Raw genomic sequence first — 26,077 nt, forward strand, 5'->3', positions numbered from 1 at the left:
TTCAGTGAAGGCCCACCAGCTCTATATTTCATTTACTAGTCAAGGCTTTTTCATTGGGTATAGCGGATTTGGCTTTTGATTTGTTTTACAGCAAATTTTGCAGCTAGTTTTACATGGTAAATTCTATGGTACACTTGTGAAGCGATGCTCCTGCTCCTACCACGGAACAAACCTGATGGCATATATTCCCTGTGCTCCCTGCATCTGAATAGTTCCTCCTTGAGGTGTTGAAATGTCATTTGGGTCAACATCCAACATTGGCACGTCATCCCACGTTGCATGGACCGTTGGTTCGCCATTCAGAAGCCGGTTGATGTTCAACATCGTGCTATACATCAACCCGTGACTTTCAGCCTCAACCATCTCCTCAGGACCGCTAGCGATGTCGGAGAATTTTGATGCTAGCCCAGCTGAGTGATAGTTTCCTGTTAGAGACGGATATGGCGCAAAGCATCGCAGATATCCATGGCCGCACATCCTACCCAAAACCACGTCAAACTCAGCACCGGTGTCGATTTGGTCTGCTAGTAGGGATGGGTTGACTGAAAGAGCGGCGAGGATCCGTTGAGCGCCGCGCTGGCTCACGGCATAGCCATTGGAGCAGACTCCATCGTTCAAAGTGCAGGCCATACGGGAATTCTCGGGTCTTCTCATGTGAGGGACCTCGCGCAAGTATGGGAGGAAATGGGTTGGTGGGACCACAGTAAGTTCGTTCGGCGTCAGGAAAAAAGGCTCTTCGTGTCTGCAATCCACTCCACAATGACCAATCCAGAGGATATCCCAATCATCGCCATATGGTGAGGCGGTATGAGCACGCTCTGTCTTCTGAAGTGCTCGGACTGCAAGAGCGAAGCTCTGGAGTTGGGTCTTGATCGTCACATCCCAGTCGGCGTCATCTTCAAAGACAATCGCACTACCAAGTCGTTGGTGCACAATCCTGGGACAATGTTAGTTAGCAGGATGAATTGAATTCACCGCGAGATATTGTATACCGTTGCATCACATTCAAATGTGACCTTCGAGCTGCATATTGGGCTGACTTGGGAACAGAGTGTAAATTCTGAAAACAGATAGTCAGCAAAGGCTGGGGCAGAGAACAATTCAATCTCACGTAAGGGTAGGTATTGGGGTCAATATCCTCAGGGACTACTCCATCAATGAACTCGACATAAAAATCGCTGACCGTGGAGCCCAGGACAATGTTGTCCCTCTTGTCCACCTTGCTGGGCTTATTGATCGCGAAAACTTTTTGAACCTATGAAATATCAGCATACCAGTAAATTCGGTGACTAGTTGGAACAAGTACCCCTAAAGTTTCATTGCGAATGGCATTGAGGCCGGGCCGAGCCCCTCGGGACTTTCCTCGCACCGATCCCTGGCGATAAGGGACCGGCCAAAAGGCTAGGACAATGATGGCCACTCCAAGGACGTACAAGATCCACCGGAGAGTCCGCCTGTTGGACATTGACAATCCCATGTTCACTCAGGCCACACGGTAAGAGCCTGAAATGAACATTGACCCTTATTCTGAAGCACTAATTGGCTGTGTGGGGCATGTGTCGCAATCGTCACGTGTCTGTTGTGGGCGACGCGTTGCAGGTCGCTGGTGACACGCCAATAGTGAAGATCTTTTTTGGTCAATTGCGAGGAAATTCTGATGTGTCGCGTGCAGACACCGCCAAAAACAAATTTCCCGCTAACTAGGTCAAGTATATTGTGTAATCATTACCACTTACATTTCAGACACGAAAATGTGTCCCTTCTTCTCTGAATCAAAGCTTTCGACAACCGGTGTGGACACCATCATTGTCTCCTTTCGCAAGTAAACTACCACCTAGAGATATTTACCTTACTATGGACCCAGTCAGCTCGGTGTCTCTGTGCTTACACGTTCGGCTTTGCAACCACTCAACGAACTGCATAGTACAGATGTTTTACGCCGAGCACCTTGAAGACCTCTTGTCAGTATAACTACTGAATGTTGCATGAGTGACATCTTGCAAAAGGTGAGGTTTCTTTGTGTCTTGCATTGACTGCCCTGTCTCGACCTTATCATCTCCGCTCACTATCACGAGTGGCCTCCACATCCCCCCCTTAGGTAACCGTTTAAATAGAGACACCGGCGAGAAGCCAATAATTATAATTGAGGAGAAGAGTAAGTAACAATTTCTCTAAAGAGCTACCCCGCAAGAGATCGGTGAATTGTTAACTTAAAAATCTTATTTTTTATTATCAATAATTATCATGTGCTAGCCGTGTCGAAGACAATTCTACAACGCGTGGGAGGTGCTATTATGCTTCACGTACCTACCCTCGCCACGAGTCTATTTGCAAGTCTCGTGAGAGTTTAGACAGACAAAACTATTCCAATTGCCCTCAATATATTCCAAACGCCGAGGCGATACCAAGGAGTTGACTTGTGAAATCAACTGTCGAGGAGGGGTCGGCCCTCGGCACGGGTCCACAGTAGGCCCCGTTGGCTCTCCATATCATTACATAAAAGGAAACAATAGATAGTCCCAGGCAGACTAAAAGTATTGTAATCTCACTAGTTGATACTTTCTTATCATCATCTCAGAAATCTTCTACTGCCCAATGACTATCCCATCCGATCCTCTGTCGGGGTACGTGAATCACCTCACCCAAAGCCAAGAAGCAAAACTACGAGAGTTATGGATCCTCTTGTTTACTTCAGCAGCTTCTGTGCTGTCTGCTGTCTACGACGTTCCGATCCCACAAGGCTCGCCTCATCATCTCTTTGAGGCTCTAGACAGTATCGAGGAACCGTCTGTGGATGCAATCTTAGCGGCATTAAATAAAAAGGAGCCTGCTTCATCGGCTGCAAAAGATTTGTCGATTTCAGACGCAAATGGTGAAAACAAAGAACAAAAAGCCCTTGACAAGATGGAGTCTCTGATCAACAAAGAGGCCGAAAAAAACATCCAGTCGGAGATGGCTTCACGGAAGGTGACACCGGAACATTTTTCTGCACTATTTAACCAGCTTCGAGATATGGGCGTTTCCGAGTCGGACATTCGATCCATGGAAGCAATCCTGTCCAAGCTTGGCCCAGAGGAGATGGTCTTTGCGGTGTTGAAAATGATCAAACAGGAGCACCCTGATGCCCTGCTCCTCCGTTTTTTACGAGCCAGAAAATGGGATGTTGGAAAAGCCTTTGCAATGATGACTTCGGTAATTTTATGGCGAAAGACAATCGGAGTTGATGATGATATCATGCCCAAGGGCGAGCTTTATGCTCTGCAACAAGCCGAAGATGAGAAACTCAATTCTGCTGCGCAGAAGGAAGGAAAAGATTTCATTGCACAATTTGAGATGGGCAAGAGCTATCTCCATGGATTTGATAAACAGGGCAGACCTATTGGTGTTGTGAGAGTTCGTCTGCATAAGCCTGGAGCTCAAAGTCAGAAAACTCTTGAGCGGTATATTGTCCATACCATCGAGACCACGCGGATACTGGTGACTCCTCCAGTGGAGACAGGTGTAAGTTTGGCCAATATGTGTGTGTATTTGTTTACTGACAGTTGATTTGGGATCAATTAGGGAATTGTCTTTGATATGACTGGGTTCGGACTGTCGAACATGGTAGTTACAACCTCCGCCCCCTGTAAGGCATATGGCACAAAGTATTAACTTTTCATGATTATAGGAATATTCACCAGTCAAGTTTATCATAAAATGTTTTGAAGCCAATTACCCTGAGTCATTGGGCATACTTCTTATCCATAACGCACCATGGATTTTCTCTGGTCAGCCTTCCTGGATGTTGAATTACTGAACTTTTACCCTTGAAGTTGGTAGCTAACTATGAATCAATTGAATAGGATTTTGGAAAATCATACACGGTTGGATGGACCCCGTAGTGGCCTCCAAAGTCCATTTTACCCGATCAGTCGAGGACCTGGAGAAATTCATTCCTCGAGAGAATATCCCCAAAGAGCTGGGTGGGGAGAAGGACTGGGAATACGAGTATGTCAAGCCAAAGCCAGACGAAAATACGGTCATGCAGGATACAAAGACCCGGGATGCGCTAATGTTCGAGCGGATGATGATCGGTCTGCGGCTACTAGCTGCAACAGCGGCATGGATTTCTGCCACGACATTTTCGGAGAAAGAAGATGAAAAGACGGTGAAGGAATTGAAATCCAAGAGAGAGGCAATTGTTGAGGAGTTTCAGAGTAACTACTGGAAACTGGACCCATATGTTCGGGCACGAGCATTGATTGACCGCACTGGGGTTCTTGGGCCAGATGGGACTGTTACCACCTAGTAGTGAGTATTTTTTATGTGGTCCGGAAGGGCGTTTTGAATCATTGAATCAAACTTTCCTCTGGTGTTCTTGGTTTAGATTTAATGGAACTGAATATATGCTAAACAAGTTCTGAATTTTGTCGCATATAGACGCCTTGGCACTTTGACGTACGTCTGACGAACCACGGGGTGCCCTTGCCGCAAGCTAGGGATAGAGGTCACCGCGCATCGACATTAGAGTCAGTTCCAAATGCAGGTGAAAGAAGGGCATTCTTCCCTAAAATGTCTCGGTCGGGTCAATTACCACATGCAATGGGGATCCATAATGAGCGCATTGGCGGGACGGATGCTGAAAATCGAATATCACATTCCAAAGCATGTACTCCGAGGTACGGGAGTTTGGACGCATAAATCAACGTCAACACCACGTTTGACTGCATACATGGAAGACTAGAAGGATTATGCATGCATCTGGCCTCAATTTACCTTTTTTTTAAAAAAAAAAAAAAAAAAAAAAAAAGCGTAAAGAAAGTCGAGCATGTTGGACTATGCGCAAGCCATACACTGCATTTGATTGACTGCAGGGAATCGCCCAGCTACTTTACTGGATTGTTACCTAAACACCATCTATGGAGAAAACCCAGTTATTAGAGCACATGCGTAATTTCTTTTAGATCAAGAATAAATCCAACCCCAAGCGACCCCGGGATTTCGGGGAATCAAGCATCATCCAAAACCTGGGGTAGCATCTTGTTAGTCATCGCTGATATAATCACATGCACTTAACTAGTTAACTACGTGTACAAATGAACAACACACCGCAGGATCGGGGAGATTTCCCCTCTCTATATCATATAAATAGTTGACACCATTTCTCCTTTCAAATCTTGAAGGAATACTTTTCTGTTAGGGATTATAAATGCCTTGGATTGCGCCCTCCCTGAATGAGAGATTAATGATGTCTCTGGAGCGTGTTGCATTGTGGTCTGAACATCGCCCCTCCCCCTTCCCAGGACCCCTCTGATCTTACCTTCCTATGATGACTTTTTTGATTGGCATGACCATGCTCCATGGATGTTTCAATTTAAAATTTCAAGCTCAACAGTCTGAGGAAGGCTATGACTTGTAGGAAGATCTCGAGTCTGGGGATCCGTGAGATAGATACCTGTCTCCTACACCGAGAAACCATCAGATAGTAAACTTGACTCTACAAACAGATGGCAGCCTGTTGAACGAACAGTTCATGCAATTTTTGCATTTAAATTCAACTGCATTAGGTATTTCCAACACCGAAGAATTGAAAAACGTAAAGTCCACTGCCCTCAACCAAAGATAACCCCTGAACCGCGTAAAGGCCACAAAAAAGTCAAAATAGAACAGGAACTCCTATACAAATGGTATCGAGTCCGATGAATCCTTGAGTTCCCACCGCCGAAAGAAAAAGAAAACCGTTCCCAAATAGTACAAAATCACAAGAAGAAACACAGCAGCATGAAAAAAAAACCAAGAGAATTTCTGTAAAACGCCAGCCTCTGTTCTCGCGATGCCTGTCCCTGTACATTCCCAAGATTATGGGTTAGAAAAATTCGAGAAAGCCACGAAGACCGTAAGGGCCCTTCCCCAGCGGCGTGCACGTTTCTTTCTCAATGTGCAGACCGTAAATGTTCCCAATACTCTCAAACTTGCCCCAGATTTCCAGTTATCACATCTCACAAGTAAATCTGAAATCTGATGTTCTCGAGGCATCCTCACATTGCTCGTCTTTCGTGCCATCAATTGCCCATCCCGTTATGCATCATGTTCTGTTGTTGCTGCATCTGCTGAGCTTGCACAGCCGCTTGGACTTGATTGGCGCGCTGTTGCTGGGCGGCTTCACGCTCGCGCCGCATGAGATCTTGCACCCAGGCCTTCGCGTTCTTCTCGAGCCCAGGGCCGTATTGCTGCGCAATCTGCGGCGGATATTGGGTCGGTGGCCCGTACTGCGGCATATAACGCTGCGACATTTCATGTCGCAGTCGCAGCAATCGTTGTTGGTAAAGCTGGTTATATCTTTGGGCCATATTCATACCCTGCATGTTCGGAGGGACCTGGCCACCATTGGCCTGGGCGGCAGCCATCATCATTTGCTGCTGCTGTGCCTGTTGCTGCTGAGGCGTCATTTGCGGGCTGCCATGCTGAGGTTGGTTCTGCTGGCCCTGTCGCTGCGGTTGCTGGCCACCTTGCTGTTGCTTGACCATCTGCATCTGCTGGAATTGAGCACGCATGAGCTGGGCTTGATAGGCCTGCTGATTGTGTTGATTGCCAGCATTCTGCATGGGTTGCTGATTTTGCTGCGGGTGTTGCTGCTGCTGCTGTTGTTGTTGTTGAGCATGCAACAGTTGTTGCTGATGGGATTGAATGTTTTGCTGCGCATGTGCATTAGCCTGCATTTGAGCAAGCTGCTGCGGTGTGAATTGATTGTGTCCCATATGTCCTTGTTGTTGAGCAAGAATCTGTTGCTGTCTCTGTTGCAGGAGCAGTTGCTGCTGCGGCGTGAGACCCATGCCACCGTTCATCTGCGGGTTCGCAGTCATTGCCTGGGTCATCACTGGAGTCTGGGTCATATTCGGATGGTTTGGACTGCTGTGGCCCATTCGCTGAGTTGGGGTAACATTGCGCATAATGGGCGTGGCATGCGACATGGCTGGTGTGCCTTGGGTCATCTGCGGGGTTCCATGCCGGCTTGGTCCTTGTTGACTTCGTGACGGAGCCATGGGGTGACTCATGACATTAGGATGAGCATGCTGCAAGGCTGATGGAGGTCGCGGGGGACTTCCCGACTGTTGGGAGGCATTGATGCTCATCGGAACCGCCTGGTGAGCCATGGTGTTGCCAACCAATGGAGACGATGTACTGTGAGGAGTCTGGTTGCGCACAACCGGCGAGGACTGCTGTCCTTGGGTGACACCGTTTGGCTGTGCCATGACATGTCGATTCTGCTGCTGAGCGGCAAGCTGAGCCTGAGCCTGCTGAGCAGCCAATTGCTGATGTCTCCGCGCTTCTTCCTTGATATGTTCTTCAGCTTGGCGCTGTTCAAGCGCGCGACGCCGCTCCCGCTCCTGATCTGCCTGCTGTCTCTTGGCCAGCTCCTGCTTCATCCTCATCTCATGTTCGCGCTTGGCCTTATCATCAAGCTGCATGCGAATAGTCTCCAGTGTTTTGAATCGAGAGAACCGGGGTTCGAACGGCGCCACACCGCCCGCATCGTCAACAGCAGCCTTTGTACCAGCGGTAGCACCCGCCACTGTGGGCTCCAAGCGCTCGTCCATAATGAGCATAAATCTCTCTTCCTCCGCAGCCAGCGCCTCATCAGCCGCAAGTTCGGCAATGGTTCTCTTCCGGCGCTTGGGTGAGGGTGGCGGGTCGCGATGAAGCGGGCTCTCCAGAAACTTCAGCAGATTCTGTGCGGCTTCAAAGCTGTCCACGGGATCCAGGAACAGAGGAGCAGCCAACGCCCGAGTCAACTTAGCTTCACATTCTGGAAGATCCTGCGGCTCAACAAGGGTCTTCTGTCTTTTTGCAGGGCGCTCTTGAGTGCCGGTGGTTGCTTGCGATTGAGGCACAACGGACGATGACTGTGTCCGGGCGAGCTGGTTTGCAGCCGATGATCTTGCAGATTTGGGGTCAGGTGTAGTAACAAGTAAAGTCAGCTCTGCCTGCAATGTGCGCGGAGTAGGATGCAGCACTGTGGTAAAGACTCGAGGCTTAGGCGCAGAAGCCTTCTGTGAAGATTCGACCCCCTGGGTCTGTGATTCTGCTTGCTCAGATACATCACCATTGGGGCCCGCTTGGTTACCATTATCCGCCGACTTCGCGCCATCAGTGGAGAGCTGGTTCTGCTTCGGGTAAGGAACGTAGGCAGACGGGGTAACATGCTCGTTATAGTTGTGTAGAGAGAAAGGGGCGTTGTTCCCATTGGATGGGGACGCAGAGGACTTCCTAGCTTGGGCTGAGACGGATTTGTGGTCGACCACGCGGACAATGAGACAGCCTGACAAAGATATCCTTAGTATGATTGTTGATCAATGGGCATCAAATGCGAAAGCTACCTTCGTAGAAGCGCACACCAGCTCGTAGCAGCTCTTCAATCATGTCATATGGAACAGTCCCGGCACGAATGTGCTCGATAATAATCTTCATCTCCGAATTATACGGGAAGCTGCCATCTTGCTGCTCGAATCGGAAATGCGTCAAATGAAGATGCACGATGAGGGACGGAGGATATTTGGCGTATTTCTTGAGAATATATGGTGTGGTTTTAACTGAGAAGAAAGGGATGAGTTAGCAAGGATACAAGGCACTGATGTAGTTTGCTGAATTGCCTCACCATATGGCTCAGGGAACGTCCTCTCAGTTCGGTTTTCACTGTCAGCCAGTTCTGCCCTCGTCAATGGCCGACCAAGTCGCGAAGATGCGTCCGCGAGCTTTTGCGACTGGTTCCTCGTTCGGTTCAGGGGACCCTTGACGGAATTCGACACATTGGCCACGCCATTCGCGAGATTGGGGCTGGAGGTAGCCGCGAAATTTCCCGGGGGGCGTTTCGACGCGAGCTGTGGTGAAGATGAGGGCTGGTGAGCCTTGACTCCGTTGACCCCAGCCTGCGAAAAAGGCGGGGGCGGCCGCTTCATCTTCGGGGGTTGCGAGGTCGGCTTGGAGACCGCGGTAGCCATGGTGTCGATACCGGTTTCGCGTCAAGGGGATCAGCAGGGGTGCTGGATGCGCCGTACGTGAATGCCGATTAAAAGATGCGGGATCAAAGCTCTGCTCCGAAAGTAGATGGGATGGCCGATGCGCGCGACATGTGGGGATTCGGGAGGTCGGCACCGGACGACAACCAGGTCGGCGAAGGCGATGCAAACCGGTTGGCAGACGGCAGTCTAAAGAGAGGAAACGAGGGTGCCCATCGAGTGAAGCCGCGAGGAGTGGACGTGATCGGGGAAGAGGCCTGGAGAGCGAACGGAGAGTGCAGAGGAAGTGGATGACTGCCAAGCCGGCGGGCGGTCAGGTGATGTCGGTTTCCGTTTTGGGTTTAGTGTCGCTCTTGTACTCTGCCCTAAAGGAAATGAAGTATAAAATTGGATTATATTGAATTGCACGGGCAAACATCGTAAAATAGTATAGACATGCTAGGGGTCAAGTATCAAACATTAACATCATGGCCAGAACACCGTTAGTCGAACCCGCGCACTCGTCGGCGCCAGTCATCGCCAATACGCAACACGTCGACCACGTCAATCCGTTTCCCAATCCCGGTGGTGCCTTCTTTCTGCCACCATTTTTCTCCCTGATCGGCTAGAGCGGATTCATCATCGCTATCAATGAGACCGCCATGGCCACCCTCACCTCCAACGATGACAATGACTTGACGGACCCATCCCGAGATGTGTCGCACCGCGTCACCCTCGTTTCCAGCAAGAGACTCTTGAACGTAGACAAGGTCTGGGGAGAGATGGCGCACAAGGTGCACGTACCCAGTCGCGGTGCTGAATGGCATGATCATGCTATCCTTCTCGACCAGCGTCTGGCCTTGGGAATACAAAGTCCTGAAGAAGGGGGTCGTGCCTTCGAGTTCCTCAGCATCCATATCACCAGCAGGAAGTTCACCGGAAGACGCGGCATCTTCGTGAGCAATGTTCGAGTACGAAGAGGCACTAGACATTGTCGGCCGGGAAGCGTTTCCTGGGGTAATGGCGTGTTTCAGATCCGGGGCATAGATCAAAACGAAAATTCTCGAAGTGTCGATGTCAACATATTCTGGAAGGTGAGAGAGAATAGACTGTAGTTATTAGCACAAATCACTGAGAGAGCGAGTGGGGGGCGGTCCATACAGCATGTCCCGAGGTGAATTCATCGGAACCAGCGGGAGAAACGGAAGATACAACGATTGTGACGGTCTTCTTCTTGCCAAACGAGGATTGCCCGGTAGCTGCCGCGGGGCCTGGTAAAGAACCACTCAAGGTCGCTTGCTGACTTCGCTCGTTCGCTCGGGATTGGGCCTCCTCCGACCATCTGGTGTGGTCCTCAAAGTCGCCTCGGTTTTCCCCTCGATTTTCTTCCCGGATCGATGTGAGAGCGCCACCAACAAAGGCACCCGCAGCAGTCACGCCGGCCACCACTCTCCTGCTGGCACCGTCGAAGATTTGTTGCGGGCTGGGGGTTCGGCGCAAAGCACCCTGCATGCGCGCCATGATGCTGGGGTCATATGCACCTTGCCCGGGTATCACCTCTGCCCCAGTGCCTCGCGCATATTCTCCGGGACCGTAGCCAGGCGGAGGGAAGTCGTTTCCGACAGGGCCTGGAGGAGGGTACTGACCGTCCCCGTTGTCATGGGGACGATCATCTTCGTCGTCGTCGTTTCTTTCGCTCCAAATCCAGGCCGCAATGCTGAGGGTGGCAACTCCAACGGTCAATGCCAGGGGAAGCCAGTACCCCGTAGCAGTGCGCCTGCCTGAAGAGCTGAAGCCGGCGCCAGCTCCGCCGCGGCGGCGTCGAGGATCTTGGTAGGACATTGCGGGTAGTCGATCAAACGTGGCGCATTTAGGAGACAAGAATCGCGGTCGCAGGGACACCCAAATCACATTTCAGGCCTCTTCCAGGCAGTAAAAAGGAAGACGAAGGAGTTGAGGAGGCGAAGAAGGTGAACCTCGGAAACCATGTGGCTGGTGTCTGTTTACCGCGGTGTTATGGTTTGCCCTGTTTGCATCTTCCATAAATGTGGAGGCTGGGCTGACTCAGCTATCAGCACGTGATGCGGTCAAAAAAAGCATCAAAGGCGGGATCGAGTCATTGTCGGGACGACGGGTTGCAGAGCTGTGTCAGGGCAAGAGCTGTACCAGGGCTCATTGATACTGTTGGGATATCACTGAGCGCATATTAATATCCGATTCACGTTCGTTTGCAGACAGCCGTCTACCTCAGCAGTTTGTCGCCAGCCCCCACCATCCATTGAAGCTCACGATGGGACCCCCTGTTCCAGCTACGGGCCTGCAGGCTCTCATTCTCTGCGGTTGGTTTACCGCGTCACGATATATCTTTGCTGTGGCTAACAGTTCTATTTATTATAGGGCCCGGTGTCTCCCTCAACACCTTCACGTCAAACCCGGAGGAGAACCCCAAAGGTTTGGTTCAGATAGCCAACCGGCCACAGATCTTTTATCCTATTGAATGGTGCAAGAAAATGGGAATCACTTCTATCACATTGATCTCACCCCCAACCGCCGTTCCAGCCCTCGAGGCAGCGCTCTCCCAAAATCCGCATCTCACCAGCCTACCGTCCCCGTCGCCATCAGTCCTGGCACCTGCCGACCTAGACATGGTTACGGGCACTGCGGAGCTTCTTCGCCTTCCAGAAGTTCAGGCGTGCATCAAATCCGACTTTCTTCTTCTTCCGTGTGATCTCATTTGCGAGATCCCTGGTATCTCTTTCTTGGAGACCTGGATGGTTGAAGGGCGCCGTGGCGGTCTTAGTGTTTTCTACCCGACACAAGGCCGGGAGGAGAGCATTAAGAAGGAGGCTACCGATTTTGTGTGTATGGCGCCGCTGGAAGGAGACGAGATTGACAATCGATCTGAACGCGGCCTTTCAAAACTGGTTCTCTCAATGCCAATGGATACACTAAAGGAAAAAATGGAGGAAGACAAGGCATTGCTGATCCGTCACTCATTGGTGAAGAGGCATGCTCAGGTCAAGATGCTGACCAGCTATCGCGACGCTCACATCTATGTCTTCCCGTACTGGGTCAAGGACTTTGCACGGCTCAATGAGAGGTTTCAAAGCGTCAGCGAAGACTTGGTGGGATGGTGGGCTAAGTCGGAGTGGCAAATGGGGTTGGGCGAGAAGTTGAAAATGAACGAGATCTTCCAGCAAGAGAGCCACAGTTCTGCAGCCGGAGAAAATGGCAGTGACGACGGCGACATCGAACAAGAAATATCACTCACCAACATGTCTACGACGAAAACCGGCACCACGGATATATCCTCGGAGAACCCAATCTCTTATGCATCTCGTGTCAACGCTCCGGGCTCGGATGCTAAGAGCGAATTGACCGTCCCACCCATGTTGGCCTACACCCATTCATCTTTATCGTCTGCTCCATTGGTCCGGCGCGTCGACAGCTCGGCGGTCCTTCTGTCTACGTCTCTTCGCCTAGCCAAACTCGAGTCTATCGAAGAGGTCGGCCGTGCCGCCGCCTCGCCTTTTGCCTTCAACACTAAAATCGCTGAGACGGCAAACGTTGCGCAAAAGAGCACGGTTACGAAGAGCGACTGCCTCGTCGGCGAGAACACCACTATCGAAGAGCGCTGCGTTATTAAGGAAAGCGTGATCGGAGCGAACTGCAAGATCTCCATGGGCGCTCGCCTGCAGCGGTGTGTTTTGATGGACGGGGCTGTCGTTGGGCCTCGAGCCCAATTAACGGGCTGTGTGTTGGGTAAACGCAGCAATGTCGGCCGCGAGTGCGTCCTTAAAGATTCGGAGGTACAGCATGGGAACTCCATCCCTGATGAGACCGAAGCCAAGAACGAGAAGTTCATGATTTTCGAGGGTATGGATGAGGATGGCATGGATGTTTCGGGGGGTTTTGATGACGACCAGGACCTTGGATTCTAGATCTATGCAGTGTAGTGCACTGTCTTGATGATTTGAGATGGATATGACTTGAAGAGTACCTCAAAAATAGACTTCATTATTCCCACTCCGGAGATTGTATGCATTTCTAAAGAGTATACAAGTGGTATCACCGCAATGACTCCAGCCCTGTGCCATGTCGTCAGACCACCGTAGTTCCCCCACGTCATTGGATCTGTCGGAGCGATTGACAAGGGGCCCACGCCTCAGCTCGAATGATCTTCCACCGGTACAATTGCAAAGTGGCCGACATATCTGCCGTGGGACTCTCACCTCCAAGCGCACGTTAGGGCCTGGTGCCCCGGGAATTGGGGAATGGGGAAATGGTGAATCATCTGTAAGGGAGCCTCAAGGATTATTTCCGGAAAATTGTTCCTTTTTTGCCTTTTTCGTCGCCTTTGGTTGCCCCTCGGGAGGCCCTGTAGCCACGGAGAATACACCCGGCGCATCTTATCGGCGGGGCAACGCGAGTGGCTATAGGCAAGCGAGTGCTGATACTAACTAACTATGGAAGATGCTGATGTGAGAGGACGAATCAGCTTGTTCGTATCGCGTGTGCCACCATCCACCTTGTTTAGGGCTTGTCAGCTTGCTCGTTCCGACTGGTGGGGAGGTAAGAAAGGTAGCAGTCGCCGCCAAGGTATGACCGTGTCCTGTCCGGCCGGACTGTAGTAGTGGTAGCAACTTGGCACATTCCCTATTTCCCTGACCCAGGAATCGGATTCCTCCTCTTCATTGATCCCCGCAAAAGGACAAGATGGTGGAACAATCTACCGTACACAGTACGTATCTCGGGACCAAGCATGGGTCAGTGCGACGTTTCGAGTTAAAAACGCCAATTTTGGCCCTACTTTTTAGGCCGTGCAGACTACTATACGTAAGAGGGCATAAGAGGGCCAATGGGATCCAAAAAGGGAAGTGCTACGAGAACGAGGAATTTTGTCTTTCGAAACGCGGGGCGGGAGTGCGAGGTGTGACTGTCGGAAATATATATCTCACCCATTTTGTCTCATTAAACGTGTCCAAAAGTCCAAATGTCGGTCCTGCCAGGAATCGTCGTCTATACATCCCCATCCATCGTTGCGCCAGATCCAGAATTGTCTTGCGACGTGGCTTTCTCTCAGATAGCATACATTGAGCCACGCCGCTTCCGGGCAAAGACAAGACGCCCAACGTTGGGATCGTCATTAGCACTCCACATCTTTGCTTCCCCGGACGTTAATTAGCAGCGCGCTCGGACATGCAATTAAAGCCGGACCAGAGAAATTTAGTTCGTTATCGTTTAGTTAGTGGCATGATCCGGCGAGGGGGCTGACAGATCCGTTAGTTTTCCTGCTAACAAAATTGGGTCTCCACCTCGCGTGCAATTGATATGGAGAAGTGGACTTTTTTCTCTCCCGCCGAGTGGATCAGGAAAGAATTGTCCACGGGTGTCTGTGCTTCCTGTGGTGGATACGAGAGGAGTTATGCATTCGAAGATGGAAGAGGAAGAGGCCCGCAGTCTGGCACGATTCTGTATTCTTCTTCATTATTCCATCATCAATCATCATCGGGGCGATGCACCACCCATACTAACATGCCCGCGCACCGAGATGGGGCGTCGCAACAGAAACCCCCTTTCGATGATTTGCAGGCAGTCCACCCAAATCCGCGCTTCCCACACGCCAATCCGGAGGGAGCAATGAACGGTCGTAAGTGGGGATGGACACACCGAGGAGTAACTAGCCCGGCGCTCCAATCTCGTGCTTGCGGCGTGTCGATCACGCGGGAACTCTCTTGTACGATAGATAAGTGCCTCGACGAACGCTGCCGTCAGGACTTACCTCAGACAAGAGTAATCCTATCCTGTCTCAAATACCACGTTGAGTCCTGAGGGCAAGCCCTGCACGTGCACCCCGGCGTTGCACTTCGATGGCGCCACTAAGTCATTACCTGCTGCCCGTTTGCGAAGGGGACAGGCACCGCAGTCAACCTTGTAATTGTCAGAGGGATCTTGGGGAGATCGTAGAACCGGAAGAGAATCCCAATAAATCGACAGCGGGCAAGGAACAAGAATTATCGTCCGGATCAGACATCCACTGAGTCCTGGTCCGCCCCTATCCTCTCTCCTATCCGACCGCAGAGCCCCTCCTATTTTCACGCTCACCCCTTTCCCTTCTTTCTCTTTCCTCCCCCTTCCCCCCCCCCCCCACAGGTACCGTCTCTTCCGGTGTCCTTCTTTCTCTCTCTGCCTTCTTTTTCTTGTTTCTGTCCTCCCCTTTCCCCTGCCCCTGTTTTGTACATGGCTCCCCCGTTCTAGGCATCCGGGCATACCTGGGGTCATCTGTCCCGTTCCGTCTTACTGCCAACCTTCGTTTCGTCGACTCGCCTGGTTTCGAGCCTCTTCTTTTCTTTTCTTGTGCATTTCCCTGTCTGGCATCCAGAGCATCCGTTTTGATTCCTTGTACCACTATACTTTTTCGACCTTAGAACAGGTATGGTTTCGTTCTTCTTTCCCCCTGGCTGACGCGGTCTTTCTTATCTGCCACCCCAACCATCGTGTGCAGAAAAAGAAAAACCCGACCCAGAAAAAAAGACACAACGCCCCCTTTCCCCTTCGATCTCCACCTGTCCATACCTTGTTGATCTCCGTCAAATCTTTCGTGGTGGACAGCCCGGCTGACAGCTCCCCTGAACTCCTTTTAGCATCGCGTTTCGTTCTTCCACCCCGTCTGACACGATCCTCCTCCCCCATCCACCGCGAGTTGCCTTGTCGAGATCCTAACCGACCCGGACACTCGTGAATCCTCGTCTCATCCTCGGTGGAGAGAACCACAATGGCTGCGTTGGTTCAGACACTCCCTCAACAGACTGGCACGATTCCCGTGCTCTCGACGCGTCCCTCTTCTTCCTCCGGCACCTTCACCTCCCAGTCTACAGCCCCGAGCTCTCGGGCTCATACGATGTCGTGGAGTGGCTTCAATGCGGCCAACTCGGGGGGCTATCAAGCAGGCTACCCTGTGGTCGCTCCCTACGGCTACGCGGCTCCAAACCTGGCTCATTCCCCCAATGCCCAACACCGTCAGTCCTGGTCGCCTCACATGCGGCCAGAGAACCGCACCTTTTCTGCCCCAACAATCCCCCCGGGCTCGATGAACCCGGCTTATGTCGGTGCTCATCCCCGTGTCGCACCTCATCCTGCAGCTGGTTCTGTATCGACCTCGTCCTCCTCCAACTCTTCCTTCCGTTCCCACTTCTCCAAAGATGATAGTGTGCTCCCTTCAAGGCGGGTTCGGGGCGACCAGCAGCTGCGTCCGCTGTCGACCGCTAACATCCCCTCTCCTGTTTCCGTCATGAACATCTCCTCTCCGTCCGGCGCCGTCAAGCCCTCCCCAAATCGATATCGCCGTGGCAACCAACGTGCGGAGGTTGCTTCCCCATCACAGTCTTCGGCGACTGGGTCATCTCAAGCATCGACCCTGGTGTCACCGGAGGACCGGGCGGCCACGTTGAGCTCCACCCCAAACATTCTTCGACCGAACGGCCATAATCGGGTTTCGAGCGTGGATGATTCGTCCAATGTGGACCGATCGCAGCCAGAGCTGGCCAAGCGGTATCGTCGCCGAAGTTTGGGAAACATTGACTCGTCGGCCTATCCCAATCTGCAGCTCCAGCTTCCGACAATCCCACCCCCATCCGGTTCCTACGATTTCATCTCCTTTGACACCAACCGTCGACCACAATCAGCCCATTCGCAGCGAGAGAGCTTGGGGAGCATGCATTCTGCGCACTCCTCGACTTCCTCCGTGCGTGAAGGGACTGCTGCAGAGTCGTCCTCTGCCAATACCAAAAGCGGCAAGTCCGAGGAGATCAAACGCAAGCCGTCACCTCTGTCACAACCCGTCTCTGCGAGCTCTCAATCCCCACAACCCGCCAAAACCACCGATTCTGAACATAAATCTTCTCCCCCTCCGTTAGATTCTCCCGCAGCGAAACGGCTCACTGAGCTGAAGAATGAGGGCAAGCGGCCCGGCAAGTCACGCTTGCGACGGGCTTTCTCCTTTGGGAGCGCCTCGGAACTTCTTAAGGCGTCGGCACAGACCAATGCAAACAAGCGTGAGGCAGTTGCCGCAGAGAGGGCTCGCCGGGAAGCTCTTCAGGATGAACTTGGTCCAGAGCAGGCTGCGATTGCCGAGCAGCAAGAAGCGGGTGGGTTGGGCGAAAGCATCTATTCTCACCAGAGCCACTTCTTCACCGGATCCACCGACAACTTGTCGATCTCATCTACGGCCTCCTCGGCCTCGATGATGCTTCGCAAAATGGGTAAGGGCATGAAAAAGTCCACCCGGTCACTTGTTGGTTTGTTCCGGGCAAAGTCTGTCGCCAGTATCAATTCGACGGAGGGTGCAACAGTGGAGCCTTCGAGGCCCCAGATTTCCGTGGTGAATGTTGAAGCTGAACGTGAGAGCGTGGCGGTCAACGCTGACCCTCAGGATATGCATCATGGCGGTACGGTCTTCCCCAGAGTAGAGGGCGGTGGGTCGGAGAATGGACGATCCAGCTTTGTTCAGGAGAGAATCGCGATGGAGAACTCCCAGTCGCGTAAAAGCATAATGGGAGGAGATCGGGAGCGTGCGGAGGTTCTGGCGGCTGTCCGAAAGGGTATCCTCAAGAGTGAGTGTATTACCACAGTATCATTGAAATTATATGCTAACTCGTAACATAGAAACGCACTCGGACCTGGATGTTTCGACGTCGGCCCAAGCGCTCAACGGCACCACCGACTCGCCGCACTCTAGTGCCCCGACTACCCCGGATGAATCGACGCGCTCCGCCCATCGTCACACGGACTCGGTGAAAATCGCAGGAGAAGACTACTTCCTCTCGACCGAGGGTCGGTACACGGCCTCGGAGGCGAAGAGTGCACCCATCACTCCCCAGGCGGTGGCCGGAAGGAACATTGTGTTCAGCCCTCGTATCCAGTTCCACGAGACCTGGCCCAGTGGCGAGTATGATCGACGCGGCGAGATCGCGACCTGCAACCGCTTGACGCCTCTGCTGGCCCAGCAGATTCGGGAGGAGATCAACAACTTTAAAATGGTGTGTCTGCCCCCCAAAATATTTTGACCGTCATATTTCTAACCGCCTGTGCAGGAGATGGAGGTTCACGAGAATTCGAAGATCTACACACACTTCATTTGAGGTTTGGTCGAGCATTCTACCGACACCTCCGGGCCTTACGTCCTTGTCCATAGATCTGCATCACTTTCGGCGATTTGCACGGCGTTGCATTCACACATTTTCGACCCACGACGAACTTTTTTTTCCAACCTTTCTGCATTGGTGCTTCGGGCTCCATTTTGGTGTTCTACGTTTAGGGGAATTGAACACAACGAATGCGGCTTGCCTCTTGACCGATATTTCCCTGCGGCACTAGGTTGTGTGCGCGCAGCTTGGACTATTTCCAGTCGACTCTTGATTGTTTTGGGCGTTGATCTAACGAATGTTCTCCCTCCCCTGCCATCTAATCAGGTTCGGCAGCTCACTTTCTTTTTCTTTTTTTTTTCTGACCTCGATTTTATTTTTTGTCTCCCGATTTTCCTTTTTTTGCATCGTACATTTGAATCATTGTCATCGAGTATTGGGAGCGTGGGCACTGGCAGTTCTTTCCTTTTTGTCTCTTTTTTCTGTCTAGCACATCTCTCTCTGTGTCTCCGATTCCGTCCTCGGGCGAGTCTTCCTGGTCGTTTCTGACCCTTTCTTTTCCTTTCCAGTACTTTTATCATTCCCTGAGCTCACCGAATGCAACATCTGAGCTCTTCTCTCTCCCTCATGCATCTTCCATTTCCCTTCAGTCGGCATCTCGTTCTGCATGCTTCTTCTGTTGTCTTGTGCTGTGTGTCATCGGTAATAGTTAGTGTTTGCGTGCGGGTGGATGGCATGGCATTTATGCGCAAAAATCGTCTCGTCCTGTTTTGTCTCTGTTCTCTCTGCTAATGGAGTTGTGTTCAATTCTGTGACACTCGGCATGTGTAGATCTCTGGTGTAGCTGATCAGTCGGCATTCACCGAGTGAAGAAGGGGCCGAAGTAGGCCCGGCATCGGGAATACGAATGTCTCTTCGGTCACAGTAGTGCGGCCTACGTCAGTGAATCGGCAACCCTAGGTGGGTGGGATGATCCGGAAGCCGTGGGGGTCGTTTCTGGTGTCTAGCTCGAAGTGGCATGCTGACTGCCATACACGATGGTTGAAACCGCTTGGTAACTACATCAGCCCGGAGTCTGCCGGTGCTCATTAAACCTTGAAAATTATTTGCGTCACGCTGGTTGACTGCGATTGCTAGCTCCCGAATCCGTGACAAATGCCTGACCGTGGCCTGCTCCACTGCAGCCCGGGGGTGAGACTGGTTACCATCGGGCCGGGGAGGTCTTGGCTCGTCGGCTTCAACCACTTCTGCGAGTTGAGCGTGTAGATTTCACAGACAGAATCTGACGCACATTTCACGATCAACCCGAGTGATTGCACTTCATTTTTCCCTCCGTGTATGGACCAAACCCACCATCACCCACCGCACCCCCCAATCCGGTTCTGCAGCATAGAAACCCCCACGCCGCGAGACTTGCCCTTTACGGGCTAGCGCCGAGACTAGCCCCCACGCCGGCGCCGATCCCTGCCTGTTCGCAGCATTTCGATCCCCGCAACTCTCGGCCAGTCCTTCTCGGCATCGGGTCCATTCTTCTTTGTCGCTTCCCCAGCCGGTTCGACTCGATTATTGGCCGGCTTCTCCATGTTGCACTCGTTCTCAATGGACAGCTGACCGAAAAAAACAGTCTTGACCCCTGTGGGGAACCCACATTTCACTTTGCTCTCAACCCCGGGATTTTGATTATTATTGCGTCGGCTTGATCCACGCACTTTCATCTCTTCGTGCCTTCCCACAACCACAAAAAGGAGACTGGTGTCCCAAGCCCCGGTTCCTTCCCGAACTTTTTTTTCTCGCTTTCCATTCTTCCTATCCTCCCTTGCTTGCTGTGGCATCTTCGTTCCTGGAATTTTTTCCCCTTCTCTTCTGTTTTCTCCTTGTACTCACTCAATTCCGGAAATAAAATCCACGCTACCAAGCACGGAGATGTCTCCCAGGAACTCGGGCGACCTCGAGGCCATTGGCGTTGACAAGAGTCATGTCGACAATGTTGAGATTGTGGCGAATGCCGACAAGCCCAATCCTCGCAAGGAGGCACCGGCCTATGTTGCCAGTCTGTCGCCGGAGGAGCGCGAGAGGGCTGAGAAGGCCCTCGTCCGCAAGATTGATTTCCGTCTGCTGCCCATGATCATCATCATGTATATCCTCAATTACCTGGATCGAAACAACATCGTCAGTCAGGATCCATTTCATGAACGTTTGCACCTGTGCTGACTGGTTCTCTCCCTCTAGGCCGCGGCGAGGTTGGCTGGTCTTCCGCAGGATTTAAATTTGCAGGGGAATGATTACGCGGTAAGGACTATTCCACAGCGGATTACACTCAGGATGACAAGCTGACATGGCATCTCTTAGACCTGTGTCAGTATCTTGTTCGTCGGTTATCTGCTGATGCAGAGTAAGTTCTGGCCAACAAGTAACTCGCATCGGATCTGACGGACCTTCTAGTCCCGTCCAATCTGCTTCTGAACAAATTCGGCAAGCCCGCTATCTACCTCCCCTGCGCCATGATGCTCTGGGGCGTCATCTCCACCTGCACCGCGGCCGCAGAGAACTTTGCCGGTCTGGTGGTGATCCGATTCTTTCTCGGTTTCGTCGAGGCTGCCTACTTCGTACGTCTTTTGACTTTGGTGTTGGATTGCCGCAGCTGACTCGTGTTTAGCCTGGTTGCTTGTACTTCCTGAGTGCGTGGTACACACGCAAGGAACTGGGTTTCCGCACTGCCGCACTATACTCGGGCTCTCTGATTTCAGGCGCTTTCTCTGGTCTGATCGCGGCCGGTATCACCGGCGGCATGGACGGCGTCAAGGGACTTCGGGCCTGGTACGTTGCTGCCCTCTTCGAAAAAAAGAACTCCAACTAATCAATCCTAGGCGCTGGCTTTTCATCATCGAAGGCGCCATCACCATCTTCGTCGCTTTCATCTCCATCTGGGTCCTGCCCAACTTCCCTCGTACCACCAGCTGGCTCTCGGAAGAGGAGAAGGAACTGGCTGCCTGGCGACTGGAAGAGGATATCGGTGAAGACGACTGGGTGGACAGCGAGCAACAGTCGTTCCTGCACGGCGCCAAGCTAGCCTTTGTGGACATCAAGACGTGGATTCTGGTGCGTCCAACCTTTCCGAAATTTCCCCTTCGAATTGCATGCACCCAACTAACCATTCCAACTAGATGCTCATGATCCTCTGCATCGTCTCCTCGGCCTCGGTAACAAACTTTTTCCCAACAGTAGTGGAAACCCTCAACTTCAACGACATCGACACCCTTCTCCTCACCGCGCCACCCTACTGTCTCGCCGTGGTAAGCGCCTTCGCTAACGCGTGGCACGCCGACCGAACGGGCGAGCGCTACTGGCACGTCACCCTGCCGCTCTACCTCTCTGTCGTGGCCTTCATCATCGCCGCGACGACCACCAGCGTCGCGCCCCGCTATGTTTCCATGATGCTCATGGTCCCGTCTTTCTACGCCGGCTACGTCGTCGCTCTGGGCTGGATCTCGAATACCCTGCCTCGTCCCGCCGCGAAGCGTGCTGCAGCGCTAGCGGCTATCAATTGCGTTAGCAATGCCAGCAGTATATATGCTAGTTATATGTATCCTGATAGCGATGCTCCGCGGTTCGGTATGTTCTTCTCTCTCTCTCTCTCTCTCCTCTGTCATCATTGATCCATAACTAACCTAATCTCTCTCTCTTCTAGTCCCTGCCATGTCCGTCAACTGTGCTACCGCCGTCATCGCCATCCTCAGCGCTACAGTCCTCCGCTTCATTCTTGTCCGTCTGAACAAGAAGCTTGACCGCGGCGAGTCTGTCGAGGGTGCTGTGAGCGGTGACGGAAGTGTTCCGGGCGAGGCGAGCCACCGTGGCTTCCGGTTCCTGGTTTAATATAGAATTGCTGTTTTCTCTCTGCTGTTTTGTCTACGATTACGACTTTGTGACTATATTTATTACGGTGGTGTTACTAGATCTAGATGCACTTGGATTTATTTGACACCTTTGATTTCACAGCATGCTATGTTATGCCATATCGTGAATGCAGTGCATACCTATATGTTCGTCACCAAATTCTTTTTGCCTCCACACATACATGTATTTACCACCCACAACTCAACTAAGCATACACTTCCCTCTCCTTAGTCCAGACAGGTCTTAACGCCTCCTCCCCAGCAGCCAGGTGCACAACATCCAACGAGCTATCAGCGACGTAATTGACCCGCCAACCAACACCAATACTGGCCCCCTCCACCGTCTGCGCCCACACCGCAACCGCCACCGTATTCTCTCCGCTGTAGTTCAAGATCCCTGCCGGAACAGGGTATACCACCTGGTTCCCGATATACGGATTATACCTGCCGTACTGGTACCCGTTCACGAAGAGCTGGGCGCGGTACGCTTTCGTTGAGTCTGCGGGGGTGGACAGGACAAAGGAGATGGAGATGTCGTGTCCCGAGGGTAGATTGAGGGGGATTATTGTGCGGAAAAACTGGACTGTTGCGCCTTTGAAGCTGAGGAGGGCTGATTCTGATTCTGATTTTCTTGCTGTGTATGAGGACGACGATGGCCACTTGCTGTCGTCGAAGCCGGGAAGATGCCATCCCACCCGCTCGCCGTATAGGCCGTCTTCGTTGTAGACGCCGCGCACGGGGTCGAGGTTGGATTCGCCGCCTGCTGTGCCGGCGACTTTCCAATGTGTGAACTTGGAGCCCGAGGAACCGAGCAGTTCTGCGCCGAGGATTCCGCGCGGGTTCAGCGCGCCGCTTGTTTCGTCGTGGCCTGTATCATCGTGGACTACGAGGAGCACGTTGGGTTCCTTGTGCTGGAGCGTGGCGTTTGCGAATGAGAGGGTTAGGTTGGCTTGCTCTGCGGCTGCGGTGCCGAAGTAGGAGCCGATTAATTGGCCGTTTAGCCAGGCTGACCAGCCGCTAGATCGGAGTTAGTCTTGATAGCTTATTCCCGGATTCGGGAAGAGTGTTACGTACAAGGCCGATCCTCCCTGCACGTTCAGAGAAACTCCTGTGGCGCTACCGGTGAAGTAGCCGCGCCAGAGACGGACGCCGTTGTGGAAGCCTGGGCTATCAGCTATTGGCCATATCGACTGTCATGAGTGGACTCACCATATTCGTCTGCATATAAAACGGGAAGGGTGGTTGGAGTACGAGGGTTCAGAGTTGTCATATGGTCGGCATCTGGGATCGTCAGTTACGCTGCTAGGCCATCCAAAGACCTAAAGATACATACCAACCCACGCCAGCCCGGAATCATCATAATCTGCAAATCTCTCTGGCAAACTATCCTTGGTCTTCCATGTTCCAAAGGAAGGCAAATTGACCGAGGCCGGTGCAGCAGGCAAGCCCTTGAGACTGCCATACTCTGTCCGCTGTGTGTGAAGCATCTTGCCGTTCCACGTAACTGTCTTCACATCCTGGGGCGCGAAAACTTCCAGGACCGTGGCGTTGATGGCATCACCTGTCACGGCTAGCGTAGACCCTGACACTTTGGCACCTCGGACGAGATATGGACCCTGGATGAGTACTGCATAACAAAATGTGAGATACTTCCTTCTGTTATACACTTGGAACAACACATACCGCTCTCGGTCTCAGGGACCAATGGATCATTAGTGAGGGCAGGCGCCCAGAAACGATAAGCATATGTACGGTCGAGCAGGATGACTCGTACATCATTGTCAAGCTCGACAACGCTCATACCATACGACTGCGTGAACGTGATAGTCAACCCGTTATCTTCGTGATAGAACTCGACATGCGAGCATCCCTGGCACTTCTTAATAGATCCCTTCTTTGCGCCCTTGACGGCGAACTCGCCCGATTCGCCGGCTGGAACCCACAGAACCAGGGTTGGAGTCTTGTCGAAAACGGCGTAGGTGAGCACCTCGGCGGTCGAGTATAGCAGTTTGTTGGACCCGAAGGTGAAATCCGTCACGATGATCTTGGACTGGTGGCCGTTCAATCGGATTGTGCCCCCGTGTCTTGGGACAGTAAATGCACCAGCCGAGGTATCAACATGAAGACGGAATGCCTCGTTCGTGGAAAGCGACGTATTCACATGGAAGGTAGGATAGAATCCAGCATTCGTCTGGGGATTCCGCAGCTCGTACGCTCTCACCGCGCTGTTAGTGGTATACTGCGTTCCATTACCCTTCAGCTCAGTCATAGTTAGGTCCTTCGCGGCGCGAGTGAACAGCGCCAGCAGTTTGGTCTCGTAGTACTTTGAGCCAATGGAGCGGTCCTCCGAGATAGGAGCCGAGTAGTCGTAGCTGCTTGCCGTTACAGGCGCAGCAATGGCGCCCCAGTTCGTGCCGCCGAAAAGCATGTACAGACTCATGGCAGTGACGCGCTGCCCGATGTTCCACCGGTAGAACAGGTTCGCGAACTCAGCGCCGGTATTGTCGGCGCAGCCACCCTCGGGCCCGCCCCAGGGATTGTACGAGCCGCCCTGGAACTCGGGCATGAACTCGGGCATCGTGGGCTGGTTCTCTTGGAAGTACTCGTAGTATTCCACCACCTGGAAGGGCACGTAGTCTCCGTTGGTCGAGGTACATTGGCTGAGATCGCAAGTCCAGCACTAGAGCCGAGTTAGTATGCAACAAATACCGTTTACTTCACTGGACGGATGAACATACTGAAGGATATGAGTCCACGCCTGTCACATCCACATTCCCACCATCATTAGACCAGTCACTGCCCCAGGAATGGGTACCCATATTCGGATCATTCGCCGTGAGCGGCACGGTAATCCCATTCTTGCGCGCATTCGCCTCAAGCAACTCCATGTACGAGATAGCCGTTTCATTCGGATCGCGCGCAGTGGGATCCCCGATCCACTGATCACCATACTCATTTTCAATCTGGTAGCAGAGGGTGTTCTCGCCATCTGTCACTTGATATTTGCTAGTGATCTGCGACATTTCACTGAAGTACGGAGTCCACGCCTTCGTATACCGCGTATCATTATTCCGCAGCGAGCCATAGTCTCCCGTGGTTAACCACAAGGGAAACCCGCCAGCAGTGACTTCGGCATTGATGTACGGACCCGGGCGGACGATGATATACAGACCTATATCCTTGGCAAGCTCAAAGAGAGCTCTGATATCGTGTGCCCCGGTTGAAAAGTCGAGGGTGTGATTGTTGGGCGCATGGTATGCCCAATTCGCGTAGAACGCAAACGCCGTGAATCCGGCAGCCTTGATCTTTTCCAGGATGTCACGCCACAGACTGGGGACGGGAATGCGCCAGTAGTGAAACTCGCCCGAGAAGACGAAGATGCGCTGGTCGTTGATCTGGAAGCTGTAGTGGTCCCATTGCACAACCTTGTTCAGGCCGTCATTGTGTAGCGGCCATTGTGTTGTCTCCTCCGGTGTTGAGGCGCTGGAAGATAGCGAGAACCCCAGCAGAGCGACGAAGAACCACGTACACAGCCGTGTTAGCCCTGCCATTGCTACGCAATTGCTTGGAGGGGACTGGAAGAGGAGTGGGAATTCATCCTGGTTGAACCGGGTCTATTTATGCCGACCTTCTATAGCCCTAGCTTCATACGGGGTTTAAGTTCGGCAGGGGGAGTCTACAGGCGGTCTAAGCCAAGGCAAACGACGCTCCGCTTCGCTGGATTTGTGCAAATCCCGGTGTGGTCGAGCGGAGGCGTTTGCTCCACGGAGTGTTTTTCCTCCATTCGGAGACGCGCTGGGTATTAGCCGGCGTCCCGCTTATCCATCACGGCATTGGTGGAGGTGGGTTGTTAGTTGCAATTTGAATGTGGAGAGAAAATTCAGCTAGCATGAATTTTATTTAATTATACAGCCCGACTTCTCTAGTCTAGTTAGACTGGAGCGAAAATATACAAGCGATGTCCATGCAATCCATCTGAAACCCCGAAAAGTGAGACCAAGCCAAAAAGCGGCCGAGGTGAACGGCGCAGGTTGGTTCTGGCCTCTCATCTATTCATCCCCCTAAC

The 26,077-nt window shown here is 52.3% G+C and overlaps 9 protein-coding genes across 9 annotated transcripts; 5 read left to right on the top strand and 4 right to left on the bottom strand.

The window, feature by feature from the left end:
* Positions 1-174: 174 nt before the first annotated feature.
* Positions 175-1,477, bottom strand: N7510_001531 (uncharacterized protein; the record flags this gene model as incomplete). The annotated part of the gene is made up of 4 exons (XM_056973458.1): positions 175-937; positions 993-1,060; positions 1,112-1,255; positions 1,307-1,477. Coding segments are annotated over 4 exons (1,146 nt in total), but the record flags the coding sequence as incomplete, so codon positions are not given.
* Positions 1,478-2,595: 1,118 nt separating this feature from the next.
* N7510_001532 (CRAL-TRIO domain-containing protein) lies at positions 2,596-4,288 on the top strand (the record flags this gene model as incomplete). Its single annotated transcript, XM_056973459.1, has 3 exons — positions 2,596-3,501; positions 3,668-3,767; positions 3,843-4,288. The coding sequence occupies 3 exons, from the start codon at positions 2,596-2,598 to the stop codon at positions 4,286-4,288; spliced, it is 1,452 nt and encodes a 483-aa protein (XP_056838576.1).
* Positions 4,289-6,041: 1,753 nt separating this feature from the next.
* On the bottom strand, positions 6,042-8,978 carry N7510_001533 (uncharacterized protein; the record flags this gene model as incomplete). The annotated part of the gene is made up of 3 exons (XM_056973460.1): positions 6,042-8,299; positions 8,358-8,570; positions 8,636-8,978. The coding sequence occupies 3 exons, from the start codon at positions 8,976-8,978 to the stop codon at positions 6,042-6,044; spliced, it is 2,814 nt and encodes a 937-aa protein (XP_056838577.1).
* Positions 8,979-9,053: 75 nt separating this feature from the next.
* On the top strand, positions 9,054-9,290 carry N7510_001534 (uncharacterized protein; the record flags this gene model as incomplete). The annotated part of the gene is made up of 1 exon (XM_056973461.1): positions 9,054-9,290. One exon carries the CDS (start codon positions 9,054-9,056, stop codon positions 9,288-9,290), a length of 237 nt encoding a protein of 78 aa, XP_056838578.1.
* A 188-nt stretch (positions 9,291-9,478) lies between these two features.
* On the bottom strand, positions 9,479-10,817 carry N7510_001535 (uncharacterized protein; the record flags this gene model as incomplete). The annotated part of the gene is made up of 2 exons (XM_056973462.1): positions 9,479-10,084; positions 10,137-10,817. The coding sequence occupies 2 exons, from the start codon at positions 10,815-10,817 to the stop codon at positions 9,479-9,481; spliced, it is 1,287 nt and encodes a 428-aa protein (XP_056838579.1).
* Positions 10,818-11,265: 448 nt separating this feature from the next.
* N7510_001536 (translation initiation factor eIF2B subunit gamma) lies at positions 11,266-12,916 on the top strand (the record flags this gene model as incomplete). Its single annotated transcript, XM_056973463.1, has 2 exons — positions 11,266-11,314; positions 11,373-12,916. 2 exons carry the CDS (start codon positions 11,266-11,268, stop codon positions 12,914-12,916), a joined length of 1,593 nt encoding a protein of 530 aa, XP_056838580.1.
* Positions 12,917-15,750: 2,834 nt separating this feature from the next.
* Positions 15,751-18,115, top strand: N7510_001537 (uncharacterized protein; the record flags this gene model as incomplete). Its single annotated transcript, XM_056973464.1, has 3 exons — positions 15,751-17,587; positions 17,640-18,013; positions 18,068-18,115. The coding sequence occupies 3 exons, from the start codon at positions 15,751-15,753 to the stop codon at positions 18,113-18,115; spliced, it is 2,259 nt and encodes a 752-aa protein (XP_056838581.1).
* A 1,926-nt stretch (positions 18,116-20,041) lies between these two features.
* On the top strand, positions 20,042-21,991 carry N7510_001538 (putative MFS transporter; the record flags this gene model as incomplete). The annotated part of the gene is made up of 8 exons (XM_056973465.1): positions 20,042-20,287; positions 20,348-20,407; positions 20,468-20,510; positions 20,561-20,724; positions 20,775-20,935; positions 20,986-21,217; positions 21,283-21,730; positions 21,807-21,991. The coding sequence occupies 8 exons, from the start codon at positions 20,042-20,044 to the stop codon at positions 21,989-21,991; spliced, it is 1,539 nt and encodes a 512-aa protein (XP_056838582.1).
* A 226-nt stretch (positions 21,992-22,217) lies between these two features.
* N7510_001539 (glycoside hydrolase family 35 protein) lies at positions 22,218-25,562 on the bottom strand (the record flags this gene model as incomplete). The annotated part of the gene is made up of 6 exons (XM_056973466.1): positions 22,218-23,028; positions 23,086-23,173; positions 23,221-23,292; positions 23,345-23,638; positions 23,695-24,691; positions 24,750-25,562. 6 exons carry the CDS (start codon positions 25,560-25,562, stop codon positions 22,218-22,220), a joined length of 3,075 nt encoding a protein of 1,024 aa, XP_056838583.1.
* Between the last annotated feature and the right edge of the window lie 515 nt (positions 25,563-26,077).

The sequence above is a fragment of the Penicillium lagena genome (assembly GCF_028827675.1).
Source record: "Penicillium lagena strain IBT 129212 chromosome Unknown utg000001l_segment0_segment0, whole genome shotgun sequence".
NCBI lineage: Eukaryota > Fungi > Ascomycota > Eurotiomycetes > Eurotiales > Aspergillaceae > Penicillium > Penicillium lagena.